This window comes from Uloborus diversus, chromosome 4, assembly GCF_026930045.1.
Source record: "Uloborus diversus isolate 005 chromosome 4, Udiv.v.3.1, whole genome shotgun sequence".
Taxonomy (NCBI): domain Eukaryota; kingdom Metazoa; phylum Arthropoda; class Arachnida; order Araneae; family Uloboridae; genus Uloborus; species Uloborus diversus.
This window is the reverse complement of record NC_072734.1, coordinates 28,302,053-28,316,635: the sequence shown is the minus strand read 5'-3', so window position 1 is coordinate 28,316,635 and position 14,583 is coordinate 28,302,053. Positions and strand designations below refer to the sequence as shown.

The 14,583-nt window shown below is 31.0% G+C and overlaps 1 protein-coding gene across 1 annotated transcript in view; it reads left to right on the top strand.

Annotated features, from left to right (window-relative positions):
* LOC129220413 (ribosome maturation protein SBDS-like) overlaps positions 1-13,260 on the top strand; it is a 28,964-nt gene extending 15,704 nt beyond the window's left edge. Inside the window, 2 exon segments of the mRNA XM_054854833.1 lie at positions 9,511-9,672; positions 12,998-13,260. Of these exon segments, the coding sequence (XP_054710808.1) occupies positions 9,511-9,672; positions 12,998-13,126 (291 nt within the window). The 3' untranslated portion in view covers positions 13,127-13,260.
* The last annotated feature ends 1,323 nt before the right edge of the window (positions 13,261-14,583 follow it).

Here is a 14,583-nt window from a genome sequence, read left to right as displayed (position 1 = left end):
AAATCAAAACCTCTCTTTTATGATCAACCAACATTTTTGTATACAGTGAACTCTCTCTATTCTGAATACTCATGGAACCGAACAAAAGTGTTCAAATTATGTTGTTGTTCATTATACAAGGAAATAGAAATGCATGCATATGTATTTTATTGCTTTAATGTGCAGTACTTTGTCAAGTGAGCTGTATCAGTTATTGAGATAGAGGTGCTGAATTTTGGACTGGTGGATAATGCAATGTCTAATTAAACTCAGTAGAACTTACGCTCTTGCATCTCTTTCTTTTTTAATTAAAAAAAAAAGTAACATTCAACTATAAAATATAATACAGTTATCTGTATAATACCTGTAAAAAAGTTATTTTAATCTGTTTTTGCAATGTGTATGTGTGTTCTTGTTCAATTGTTTAAGCATTGCACCATCCAATTGTTTAAGTGAGAAGCTTTCTGGGTGACTCTCAGCCGCATATTACTTGTAGGTAATCTCATAGACTAATAATAAAAATAGACCAAGCTATGGCAACTTTTGCTGCTCATGAACCAAAACCAAACCATGTGACTAGTGGATATCCTAGCAACAGCGGGCGTTGATCGTAGCAGACGATCAACGCCTGCGAGGAATAAAATAAATAGAATTGATGGAACGCGGAATATTTATGGAGTCCGATTTGTAAATTTGTTATTCTAAGTTGTAAATATTTTGTAAATATAGTGAGTTTTTCGTTTAGATAGTATTGTGCATTTTCTTTAGTCAATTTCAATAACTCTCTAAGCAATTAAAGATGCAAACGCCCAAATAGAATCGGCAAACGGTAAGATTTTTACCTACAATTTCAATTTAAGATTCCGATTAGTACATTTTTGCGTTAACGCAAAACGTTTACTCCATTACGTTCACGCCAACGCTGACGTAGCAGTTCCAAATGAAATAAAAGTTACTGAAAACTGTGATCAAAAACTAATTACTAATGTCAAAATAATTCATAACTAAAAGAAAAACAGTTCAATCTCTGCACCTGGAAAAAAATTATAATGAAAACATATTACTTAAAATACATGTTGAGTGCCAAACTATAGATAATGTTGCCATCTAGCAACCATGCTGCCAAAGTTTTCGCCAAGTCTTCCACCAGTCACATGATGTATCCATGAACCAATTTTTTCATCAGCAAGTCTGGGAAAGCTCGGTCTACTCTTATTATTAGTCTATGGGTAATCTTGCTTTAAAGGTCATGAATACTAGTTGATACAAAGGTTGGATTATTGAAATACACAGTTCATTAACAGAAATTTCAGGTTCATATTGCTCAGCTGAATGATTTTATGTACTGCAGCAACAAGAAAATAATTTTTCTTCTTCCGCTCTTCCAGGGCCGGATTAGCCATAGAGCAGAAGTAGAAAATTCTACGGGCCCCGTGCCATGAGAAAAAAAATTAAACTACTTTCCCGCACTTTTACCCATTTAAACTTCTTTCTCTTCATATATGCGTGTATGTATAATAAGTGTATCCTCCTTCTCCATGTAGAAGTCCACTCTTGTTTATTACCATGCAGAAATAAGGGACCCTTGGTAAAATTTGCCACAGGCCCTGCGCTGGCTTAATCCGGCACTGCTCGCTTCATCATAGTCTTAATGCTCTTCAATCATTGTGACAAAATTGTAAAGGTGTTTCAGGTTTTCTGATTTAAAGAATAGGAATTCCCGAGTACTAATTGTGAACATGTTCAGTATATAGAGAGGTAATAATTGGACAGGGTTAAAAATTTCGTTCTTAATACTGAGGTGTTCATATTATAGGATGTTCAGAGTATAGAGAGGTCAGCCTTAAGTCTGAGTTTTGCTGAGACCATCAAAATGTGTTCAGAATATTGGGGTGTTCAGATAGAGAGAGTCCACTGGTATTTACGTAACCGAAATCTCATTAATTGAACCACATTATGCATTGTAAATGTAAACGCTCTGTACAAGTTGAAATATAATGCTTTTCTGTTCACACTTAGGTATACATGTATACTCATATAGTTTGAATTGGGGAGAGTGATTTTTCTCTTAAGGCGCCTAGTTTTAAACTCTTTGTGTCTCATGTGTCCAGCAAATGACGTGCGTTGAAACTTCTTGCCCCATTTGTTTATTTTAGAAATTACAATATTAGTTAGAAAATAGCTTATTCTAGAGGGTTTTTTTAAAAGTATATTATGAAATTCTGCATCTTTGTTTTTTAAACTGTTTATCAAGTTTTGGAAAGATTTTATATCATGTACCACTCCCAAAATTAGTCTTTATACATTTCTGTAATACTTCCATGATGTTATTTTTAAAAAAAAATGTTTTTTACTTACCTAATAATATTTGTTTTAATTTGTATTTCATCACATGTGAAATCTAGCGTGTATTACTCATTTAAATTCTGAAAAGATTTATCATATTATTGGGTCCAAATTATTAAAAGTCCAAATTTTTAGATTTTTATCTCTCTCTCTCTCTCTCTTTTTTTTTTTTTTTTTTTTTGATTTTTGGAAAAACCCTCTTTTTTTTTCATGGATACTTGAATATAAAATGGACTGTAATTCAGCATCAAATATAGATAGAAAGATTTGGTAAAAAGCATTTTAAAGTACATTAGTTGCTGTTTAATATGAAATGTAGCATGACTAATTTCGTACAAATTTTCATTTTTAAAAATTTAATTTTAAATTTAAATTTTAAATTTCTCAGAAAACATACAATGAATTCTTTTTTTTTAATTCCCAAAAAATTTTGTGTATTTTATCTTCATTTGTACAAAATTTCAACTTGGGATCTCATTGGGATCATATTTTTATGAAGTTTTGAATAAAATTTGACTTAAGAAATAATATTTTCCAGATTCTATTTAGTATTTAGTTAAATATGGTGCTCTCTTACTGGTGACGGTCTAGTGAGTAGTGAGTAAACATGACTATGCTTGATATGAGCTGGGATAAACTTGTAAATTGGTAAGCCCCCTCCCCCCCTAAAAAAAAAAAGCTGGTATGTAAGGGTAATAATCAAAACAAATGCTGCCAGGCATCAGAAGTGACTGAGGCTCATAAATGGGGGGCTGGGGGGAACACAAACACTAAAAGTTGGGAAAACTTTAGCAGACAAAAAGAACAAGGGGTATACTCTAGATACGCTGCATGCTCTAAAACGTTTTTTAGACATATTATGTGTATGACGCGTACACATATTGTTTATAATGGATTGCTGGTAGTATACCCTCAGAAAAATTGATAGGAACATCAACTGAATAGAACCCCACTCATTTGCAGCTTTTTTTTTTCCGGAAAGTGGGATGGTAGAGTGAGGGGGTGGGGAGGCAATCTGGAATGAAGCTTAACAACATGGAATGTTATGCTCAAATGGAGCATAGTTTGTTTCATCTATAACTGCTTTTGATATATGTATAGATAGATCGTTGCATTACTCTCCTTCACAACAGAAATTGAAAAGAAAGCAAGCAATAAAGAAAAGTAAAAGCAGCTGTTTTACATGGGCGGATTTATGGGGGGGTCAGAGGGGGCAATGTCCCCCCCCCCCCAGTTTTGGGAGGACTTTATGTAGTAACAACACATCTTCCAAAAATTAAAAAAAAAATATTTTTTCTTTTTTGAATAGTTCAGAAGGGAATGGGTGGATTTATAGAGGGGCATAGGGGGAAATGCCCCCCAGTTTTGGGAGGACTTTATATAGTATCAACACATCTTCCAAAATCTTAAAACAAAAAAATCATGACTTTTTCTTTTTTGAATAGTTTAATGAAAATGAAGAGAAAAGCGAATGTCCTTTTCTGATGGGGAAAAAGAAAAGGAAGAAAAAAAAACGAACATTAAACATACAAATAGTACAGCTGTCACTGGGGTGCTGAAAATGTGTCTAAATTCACTATTTTGGACTGAAAACCATTTGGGCAAGTATATGAATGAAAATATAGGCTAAACCGAGCTATACATTAAGCTGCAACACTTATAATAATTGACGATTATTTTAACAAATTAGAACCTAAAGCAAAGGGGGGGGGTAAACTCCCCCCACCCCATTCGCGCTAACAGAACGATCCACTCATTGTGGTTTGTGTCCACATTTAAAGTATATTTGTGCATAATATTTATGTTCTTTGTAGATTAATTGGCCTTTTGAGAAATTCTAAAAAAGTTTTTTTCCTTCTCCCCCCTCTCCCTCAAAGAGAGAGAGAGAAAATAAATACTATCGCAAACTGAATAAATTTCAGTTATCTGAGTGTTTTGATTAAATGAATCTTTTTACTTAGAGGGGGAGAGTGCAGTTTTACTTACTTGATAAATACTGTTTAAAAAGTAAGGTAAGTCATAATCATCTAAGTCTAAGTGAATCAGTCCTTGTCATTATGGAAATCTAAATAATTGAGTCATCAAAAGTTTTGGAAAAATTTGCTGAAATTTTATAAAAGTCTATAAAAGCCTAACAAAGATTGGTAAAATCGTAAAAATCCTTTAACCGTAAAAACTGACGAATTTTCGTAAAAATTACAAAAAAATCAAGCAAAAATTTGCAGGTAAGAGTGAATTACAAATGGGACCGAATTTGCCTATAAGATAAACAAGCTATTGTTTAGGGCCCCTGCTTTGAAGTGGGTCCCTAACTCCCAAAAAAATTCATGATTCGTTCCTTAAAAAATGGAAATTGCTTGAAAAAACTAATTTCATTTTTAAGTGCTTGAAAACCTTCAATATTTGGAAACGTGTGGCTACAAACCTTAAATTTCAAAATTTCTAACAAATGATAGAGGGGGAGGAATGCCAAAATATGTCAAATTCAGCTCCTTGCCACATCCTGTATTAAAAATGTAAAAATCATGGTCCTCACGTTGGTAACATATTATTTCAAATAAATTTTTGTGACTCACATATTTCATATCTTGCTATTTATTCAATCCCGAATGCAGTATTTTGGAAATTATTTTGTATTGATTGCTTTTATCTTACTTCTTCTGCATATTGTCTATCTGTTTAGCACGGAAAAAAATACTCACTACTTCTATTTCTATTCGTTTTCTGCCCCACTTGCAACTGAAGAAAAGTTGTTGTCATGAGAAATGTTTGGTTTCTTTTTTCTTTTAAATTTAAAATAACTATTTCTCACAAAGTTAGCACAGGACTGTAAAAATTTACAATCAAGTACTAAAATATCAGAGACTGGAAAGTACAAATGAAGTGCATTAAATAATTTTATTTATTCTCGAGTCCTTGAAAATAATTTGATAAGTCTTTGAAAATCCTAAGCAAAATGGGCTCTAATTACTACTGCATATTGTTAATCTGTTTAGCGAGGAAAAAAAATGTTACACTACTTCTATTCCTTTTCTCTATTCCTTTTCATTTTCTGCACTACTTATAATTAAAAAAAGTTTGTTGCAATGATAAATCTATTTTTTTCTTTCAAACTTAAAATGGCTGTTTCTTACAAAGTTTGAACAATACTGTACAACTGTATAATCTAGTCATCAGTTTCTATGTCTATCCAGTTAACCTTTATAAGACTTCATAATGCAGAATTTTATATCCATTTTACAAAATTTTCTCCGGGGGAGAAGCCCCTGGCCCCCTAAAATTGGAGACATTCTATTTCCCACTTAAAAGGGATCCCTGCTTCACTCTTTTGATACCAACTCCCTCTGTTAAGGTCAATTCAAAAAGGACAGCATGAAAACACACATTAATGAAAACGACACACAAAAAAGTAAAGCATGGACTTATGCAGCACAGGAAACTGACAAAAACATGGGAGTCGGGAGCAATAAAAATATTGCTAAAAAAAAAAAATCCTGCCCCCCCCCCCCCCCAGGAATTCAGTCCTAAATCTGCCTATGGTTGTAGAAAGTTATGTGTGGACAGACATATGATCTGATACTTTGATTTATTTGTAGTTTTGTGTGATAAGAATGGAAAAACATTAAAACAACATGGGGGAAACACTATTTTGCTATGAACTTAGGGCAAACTATTTCTTTCCGCCTTCCGAAATTGAAGGTTGGTGCTGGGGTAGGTAATGAAATGAATCATAACTTTACTTATCAGATATTGAATTAATCAAGTATACTTTTGTGAAGTTATTGTATAAAAAGACCCTTGGTCTGAGAAAAAAGAAAACATATAGGGTAAAACAATTCTCAATTTAATCCCCAGGTAAAGCGTAATACTAGTACAGTGTTAATCGTAGGTATGGTTAGGGGGAGCGGGGATATACTTCGTCTTGTTGTAAAGAACATTAACCACATTTAAATGAGTTTACTATTCATTTTGTTTAATTTAATTTTATTTTTTTACATTTTGAAAACTAGGAAAAAAAAAGATTAAAAGTGGTGGTGCCGGAGGGGGGGGGGGGGGGGGCTTACCAATGTACAAGTTCATGCCAGTTCATTTCAAGCATAGTCATGTTTACTTACTACTCATTTGACCATCACCAGTAAGAGAAATTAGGATAAAATACACAAAGTATTTTGGGAATTTTATTAAAAAAAAGTCATATGTTTTCTGAAAAATTTAAATTTTTAAAAATGAAAATGTTTACAAAATTAGTCATGTTGCATATCAAATTAAACAGCATCTAATGTACTTTAAAATCCTTTTTACCAAATCTTTCTATCTATATTTGGTGCTGAGTTATTGTCCATTTTATGTTCAAGCATCCATGAAAAAAAGAGGGTTTTTTCAAAAGTCTCATAAATAAAAAAATCAAAGAGATAAAAATCTAAAAAATTGAACTTTTGATTACCTTGAAGAGTGCAATCAATGAGCCAAATTTCAAAGAAATCCAAAAATGTGAGTGAAAAAATTTCTTAAATTTTGGATCACTTGGCATGGAATGACCCTATAATGTCTTCACTTAGAAAGGATTCTTGATTATATTTGAATTGTCCTGATAAATAATGTGAAAAATCATTAATGTTCCTTTTCTTTGCAATGACAAATCAAAATGGCATTTATTAAATTTAGCATTACAGTCGAACCTCCATACATCGAACTTCCACATATCAAAATTTTCTGTGTATCGAAATCCCAGCAAATTTATATGTTCATTGCATAGAAAAAGTGTTTCTATATAACGAAAAAATCATTATACATCAAATTTTTTTCGAGACATTCGTAGATTTTTTTTTCCACTTTAGACTTTGTCTCATGAAAAATGAAGGTTAGAGGAGAAAATTATGTTCACTAAAGGTTGCTACGAAACTCATAAGGAATCTGGGGTTGAGGGGTGTGTGGAAAGGTCGTTGTTTCGTTCTGGAGTTCTTAAATTCATTCAAGTTTATTTCAAATTTTAGTTGTAACCAGTAACATTGAAAAATCAGTTTCAAGTTATACCTTTTGGCTGTTTGTTGATTATCATTCCTAATCTTTTTAGCTGCAGTAAAAATCATTCAAGTTAAGTAGATTGATTTTTTACTTTTCTCTCGATTATATTGTCAAAACTAAAATCCCGTAATTTTGCCGATCAAGTTGAATTGCCGAAGAATGAAGATGTATGAAGATGCAAAAATGTAATTTCTGTTATTTTTTTGATGATAACTTTTATTTAATTCAATGCTCGTATAAATTAGAAATTGGGTTTCATACACGAAAATTAGCTTTAATGTTTTAGGAGATTTTTAGGATTAAATAAGGTTGTTTCTATATATCGAATTTTTTTCCGGCAATTTCCTTTTTATCTTTTAAAATTAATGGTAGTTTTGCATTAAACTAAGGATAAGTCACTCTCTTTTTGCTCAGAATGTGTACTAAAGGATATTATATGTCATGTATACGTCATATTTATTTCTGTTTCAAATAAACATGTCTTTGAATTGTACTTATTTTGTTTGTGTGTAAATTTGTAGATCTTAGAGTTTGACATTGGGGTGAGTAAAAAGTTATGTTTGAAAAGTTTCCTATTTTTCTTTGAAGATAACAGTTTTGCTTGTATGAAGTATTCATAAGACATTCAAAACATGTCTTAATAGCAGATATATTAATTAGATAATTTAATATTATTGGTAGAAACATCAAACTTGATTTCAGCTTTTAAAAAAAAAGCAAAAGTGGTCCAATCATAGAGTTGCCGCTGTTCAAAGTTTCAATGTTGAAACTTTGGATTTGTGTTTGCAACCGCAAATCAAAATTACAATGACTCGACTAAACAAAGTTTTAATTATAAATTACTAAATTAGCAAAATGTAAAAATCTGAAACATAAAAGGGAAAATTAAGTGATGCAATTTTTAAACATATAATATTAGATGATAAAAAATATGATCATCGATCGCTCATCCTTTCCCCCGACATTCGTAAACCTGTTTCAAAGTAGAATCAACTTCACCATCTTCACCACAGTTTTACTGTTATTTAAGTTCCATTTTGCATTTAGCTTCACTTTGTTTTCAATCTTTTACCGATTCTTTAGTAACTTTCAAAATAATGGCTGAGAAATTTTTAGCTGTGCTGCAGCAGTCCACTTTAAAATGTCATTTTTTTCCCTTGACAGTTAAACCAATGTGCTTTTCCTAAATGGATAAAATGTTTGACCGTTTTGAGTTAAGTTTTTAAGGTAACTGGACAGGGAGAAAAATTCTTCTGCTTTATTCTTAAGAAGTGAATTCATTTTTCTGGAATCTGTATTAATACTCTTGTGGGAGGAGATCCCCACTTGCATCAATGTAGGTCCTACATCCATGCCTGCAACATGCCAAGCTACTAAATGCATGCATTCTCACATTTTACCTCTTTGTAAAATTCTTAATTGCATTTAATTTGAAAAATTTAAAATTGTTTCCTTCCCAAAAATTTAAGAGTAAACCTTATTGCTGTTGTTTAATAATTTATTACTGATAAATTGCATGTACTAGGTTTTATTGATATTATTTAAGTGTGAATTATTGTATTACTTTCAGTCAAATACCCAATTCCAGTGTTTCTTGAAAAAAAGAATTAGACAATGTTAAATTTCCCATTTTCTTCAGCTTTTTAGTATTAAAAATATAAAAAAGCTGCTTACTGCTTTAACAAGCATTCATTGCTATAGTAGTTACACAGGGTTTTTGAAAAGACTTTCACACATTAAAAAAACTCATAAAAAGGGAACAAACTATTGTATCAATATGCAACTTGTACCATAATACTTCATAGGTTTTTAAGATTTTTTTGTGACATTGTAAAAAAAGAAGAAAAAAAATAGCAATGATAAGCAATTGCTGTATTGTCGCAGTAAAAATTAGTTTTTCTACTGTGACAATCCAGCCGTCAATATAAATTGCTTATAATTGCTTTTTTCTTTATATTTTTTTCGATGTATTGAAAGTTTTTGAACCTATGAAGTATTATGGCACAAGACGCATATTCATACAACCATTTGTGGCTTTTCTATGAGTTTTGAAATGTGCCAAGGACTTTTGGGACACCCTGTGTTTTATTTTATGCACTGATGAAATATGTAATGAATTGTACAGTATAGTCATGTAAAATATGTTTTTGTTCCCTGTAGTCTCTTGAAGTCATAAAGAAATTGCAGGAAGTTATGCCAATTGAACGTTCACAAATGAAATTAAGAGTCTCTATCCCAGGCGGTAAAGCATATAGAAATAAGTTAAAGGAGCTTGCATCTAGTATAGAATCACAAAACATGGATGAAGGAAATCTACAGATGGTAAATATTTTTTTTTTTTTTTTTTGTTACAACAAATTAAGAAACCAGCTGTGGGTGGGAATGCCATTCAACAATGTCTCAAACATGCCTTTATATTCAAATCATAACATAAATCAGTACCGATATATACATTAAATAAGTGTATGATACAAGTGTATAATATGTATAGTGTGTAATTAATATTTTTGCAAAGATTTATTTCTAAAATCTTTTATTTTAAGATTTCAAAGTAAGTCATTGCATACTATGTATTGTATACCATTTTTGTTATATTCTAGAAATTTTCCACTTGAGACAAAATACTTTAGAATAGTTATTTGCTTTCCAAACCAAATATACTTCATTTTATTTACCACTTTGTAAAATCAAATGGTTATTTACCAGCTTTATATGTGTAGATAAATGCATTCTACAAATCTAATTTAACTTTTTTGAAACTAAAATTAGTCCAAAGAAGAAGAAAGAAAAAACAAAAAAATTTAAAATGGAAAAAAAATAATGAAATAATAATAATAAAAATAAATAAATAAAATAAACATTTTTTTTCCATTTAAATCTCTTTATTTCCATCACATATAACACTACCCATTTGTTCTCTCCTCTCCCTTTTCTGTATTCATATTATGCTTCTTGCTATCAATATTTCATTTGATTCAAATCATATCTATTTTTTGTTCAAATTTGTTTTTTATCATATTGTAAGAGCTTTTTGGTGCAGTAATTCTTAAAACATGCATTTGTATAAAATTAAAATGTATTGTTAAAAATATCAATTTTACATTTAGTTATACAGTAGACTCTTGTTTTACGCAGGTTTATTTTGCGCGGTTTCGATTATACGCGTTTTAAGATTTGACACCTTTATTTTATTATATGCGGATGAGTTTTGGTTTTATGCGGAAGCGGCAATGCAAACATATAAAATTTTCCCCTCTTTCAAAATCCAAACTCCTAACGATTGCAGGTTACACTAATAAACTCCATTTTGGCGTGCTAATAATCGAGCTGGGGCCACTGGAGAACTTTTATGCGATTGGTTCCATAGCTCTTTCCAGAAGTAAAGTTATTTAACTCACACAGTTCAGAACTCACTGGAAGAAGAGCTTTTAGGAGTGACAAAGGAGGCCAAAACCAACGAGGATACCGACGTCAGTGACACACAACCAAAAACTTTGACATTGAAAATTTTGAGCCATTCCTATACAATAGAAATGATCTTTCTGATTTGTTAGCGAAGGAAGATTCTATTATGGAAATGACGTAAGTGATTATGGATGCGTTAATGCTCTGCAAAGAGTTACAGAGAAAAATTCTTAATGACTGCCAAAAGACTATCATAGTCAGCTCCTCTTTATTCAGTAAGTTACCACCCTATTGCCAGGGCTAAGGCAGAAATACATAAAATTCCTTCTTTATAAGCAGAACACGAAAGCTCCTCTTTATAAGCAGAACACGAAATTAATTTGTTTTCTTTATGCATATTGTGCATAAAAGTCGATATAAGTACACATTAAACTTATTATACAACTAGCCATCACTAGAATGAAGTATTTTGTTATCTACGGAACCAAACCCCTATTTTAATACTAGTATTAAGTCTCTATGCAGTTTCGATTTACGTGGCATTTCCGTGGAACTTAACCCCCGCGTAAAACGAGGTCTACTGTATCTATAAATGTTAATTAATATCTGAGGTTTCTGAAATATCTTTGAAAAGGGTGTTTTCTTAATTTTGATTTAAATTTTTAAGCAGTTTGATTTGTATTTGAATGCTTTAACTTCAAAATAAACGAAAGGAAAAAAACGAGCTTTATTTGAAAATAAATGGAAAACTAACTATGTGCTATAATCTACACTGAATTCTAAGATTATCTTTTCAGTTTATTTATAGTTATTTATTTAGAACTTTTCCTTAGTTTTAATGTATGGTACAAAAATGAGGTTCTTAGCATTTTAAAATAACAATAATAATGATAGAACTTACTATAGTTTTAATGCTGAAGCTGATGAAACATGTTTATAATAATTAAAATATGTAAAATACGCCATTACTTTATATTATATTGCTTACAAATCATTTTAATACTCCAAAAAAAATATCATTTTCAGTACATTTTTGTACTGAATTTCTCAAGACCAATCAATTTCTCAAAACCAATGACTAGAAATCTATGCTGTGTGCTTGAGCATTTATAGTGAAACTAATAATTAAATTAAAGCTAACTGGAATTTCCGCAGTGAAGTTTGAATTGCATGATTTGTGTTACAGTATGTGTGTCTAATATTAAACAAATGATGTTTTATTTGCTTGGTTTTAAATAGATGTAAATTTTTGAATTTTTAATTTTGTGTGATAAAAGCTTAACTTTATTTCCTAAAATTTACAAAGCAATTAAAGGTGCGAAATTTTCTCCTGTTCAGTGTTCAATTCTAGTCATTGACTGAATTATGTTCTTAACGAATCATAAATAAAAAGAAGCTAAAAAGAATTCATTAACAAGTTGGAATTTTGCATTTTATTTTCTTACTAGCTGTGTTGCCCGGCTCTGCACTGTCTACCTCGAAGATTTGTCAAGTGACATGTGTGCAACAATTAGGTTTAAATAAAAGGAAGAACAATACAATAAAATTGGCCGTCAAAATAATGATTCTTAAATTTTGGTAACGGCAAATCTTAAATTCCCAAATAAATTAAATGCAACCCTCCATAATAGCAACAAAAATCCTTGAATAGCATATATGCTGGCAGTACAAAAAAAAAAGTTTTTAAGAATTTTATTTGTTCAGAGTCAAGAAAAAAAAAGACAACAGGTCAAAAATGATTTTATTCGTGTTAATTTAAACTCGGATTGTTTGGAAGCGATAAATTTAAGATTTGGTATGCAGATGTTGCATTAGGCATAAAAATGCTTTTAAATTTTTTCCTGGTGATTTTACAGCCTTAGTTTTTCTTTCAAATTCGAAGAAAATAAATCAACATTAGTGGTATTTTTCGCGGGCTTTCGAATGGGACTTGAATTAAGCAAATCGGTTAATTATTTCAGGTAGAAAAAGCCATTTAATGCTATTTTCGGGTCCTAAAATTGAAATTCAAAGGATTCGGTTCTTTTTTGGCATTTGAAAGCCCGCCCCTCCCCCTTTCATTCCTTCTCAAATGCCCAAGTACCCCCCTGCCAAATTTGGTCAAGATTCGACATAAACTGTGGATTTGTATAGGTAACATATGTACACACATATTCTCTGTTTTATTTATATAGATTTGGAACTCATTTGAATACAATCTTTAAAATTATTAATATTATCTAATTCTGCAACTTTTTTCTAGGTATTTCTTATTGATCCAGGGAATTTCAGAAAGGTAGATGAAATTGTCACCAATGAAACTAAAGGCAAAGGACAGTTAGAAGTGATAAGCTTAAAAGAAATGCAAGAAGGTGATGAAATGCTGGAATGATTCGTCTGTCAAGAATTTTTACATTAGACATGCTTAATAAATATTGTATATTTATATATGTCATATTGTGTGATGCTACTTTGTAGCATGAGTTTGTGTGTTAAGTTTAGTGTTGAATTAAATTAAAATTTTGTGTCTGAAATTAAATTTTAAATAGAGATTTTGTGCATATATATCTTAACAAAATATTTTACTCTGTTTTAAAATTTATCATCAACTTTCACTTTGCAGATACAGTGAAACCTGTGTAAGTTGACCACTTGCGGTACAGTACTTTGGTGGTCAACTTAGACAGGTGGTCAACTTATAGAGGGTAGTAATGAAAACTTTTTTTTTTGTCATTTCTCGTCCAATGCATTCATTTTTTAATTAATTGGAATGCTTTAAACTCACTTTCATTGTTTAATATTACTTTAAAACAATAAGAAAAATGTTTAAATATTTTTCCAGATTATTTACCAGAATGATGTGTAAAGTATCATACAAATTTAAAATTTCTGCGAATCGATCAAAAAAAAAAAAGCCTCATTGCTTATGAAAAACTACTTACTTAATATTAACAATTCCTAAAAAATCATAACAAGTCAAAAGTGACTCAATTTCTTCATTTGATTTTTTCTTGTACATTTGTAACCATGGTAATCTACTTTTCAACAAAAAAACTCCTTATTGAAGTCAGGCTCATTTTCTGGGACTTAACAGTAGCCCAATGTTTTTCGATGGAAACATAAATATATAGGTTTCTCTAAAATGTCTGGTTTTTTCTTCGAGGCATAACTGATATAGCTTTTGCCTAGTGGTCAACTTACAAAGGATTTTTTACAATACTCCAAACCAAAGCTGGTGTATATTAGTGGTCAAGATAGACAGTTGGTCAAGATAGAGAGGTGGTCAAGTTACAGAGGTTTTCCTTCATCATATACGATAGGACTAATTCCATTCCTGACAAAAGCGGTCAACTTAGACAGGTGGTCAACTTACAAGGGTGGTCAACTTTACAGGTTTTACTGTAACATATTCATAAGTGAACCTGAATGTTACATATTTACATGCAAGCAAATTTTTGGTTAATATATAACTCAAATAATTTCATTCTTGAAATTCGGATAATTCCTTTTTTATTTTTTAAATAATTTCTCTATTTTTGAAATTAAGAAGAAAAATAAGTGGAATTTAACAAGAAACTGTCGTCTGGAAAAAATGCTTTCTATTTTTGCTCAGTATACACTATATTGTCCAAACTCGGACCAATAACATTATCGGCAGTAGCTCAGTTGCTAAATTGAGCTTAGCTCAGTGTAATTTAATTTTTTTCAGAATTTCAAAACTGCGGGGGCTATAAAAAGACTAAGGAAATGATTTCCTTACTCTATGGTGCTGCAGGATCTGTCAAGATTGCACACTAACAAACAGACATCATATCCGTTATTTATAGATGATTGGAAGGACTGAATAAT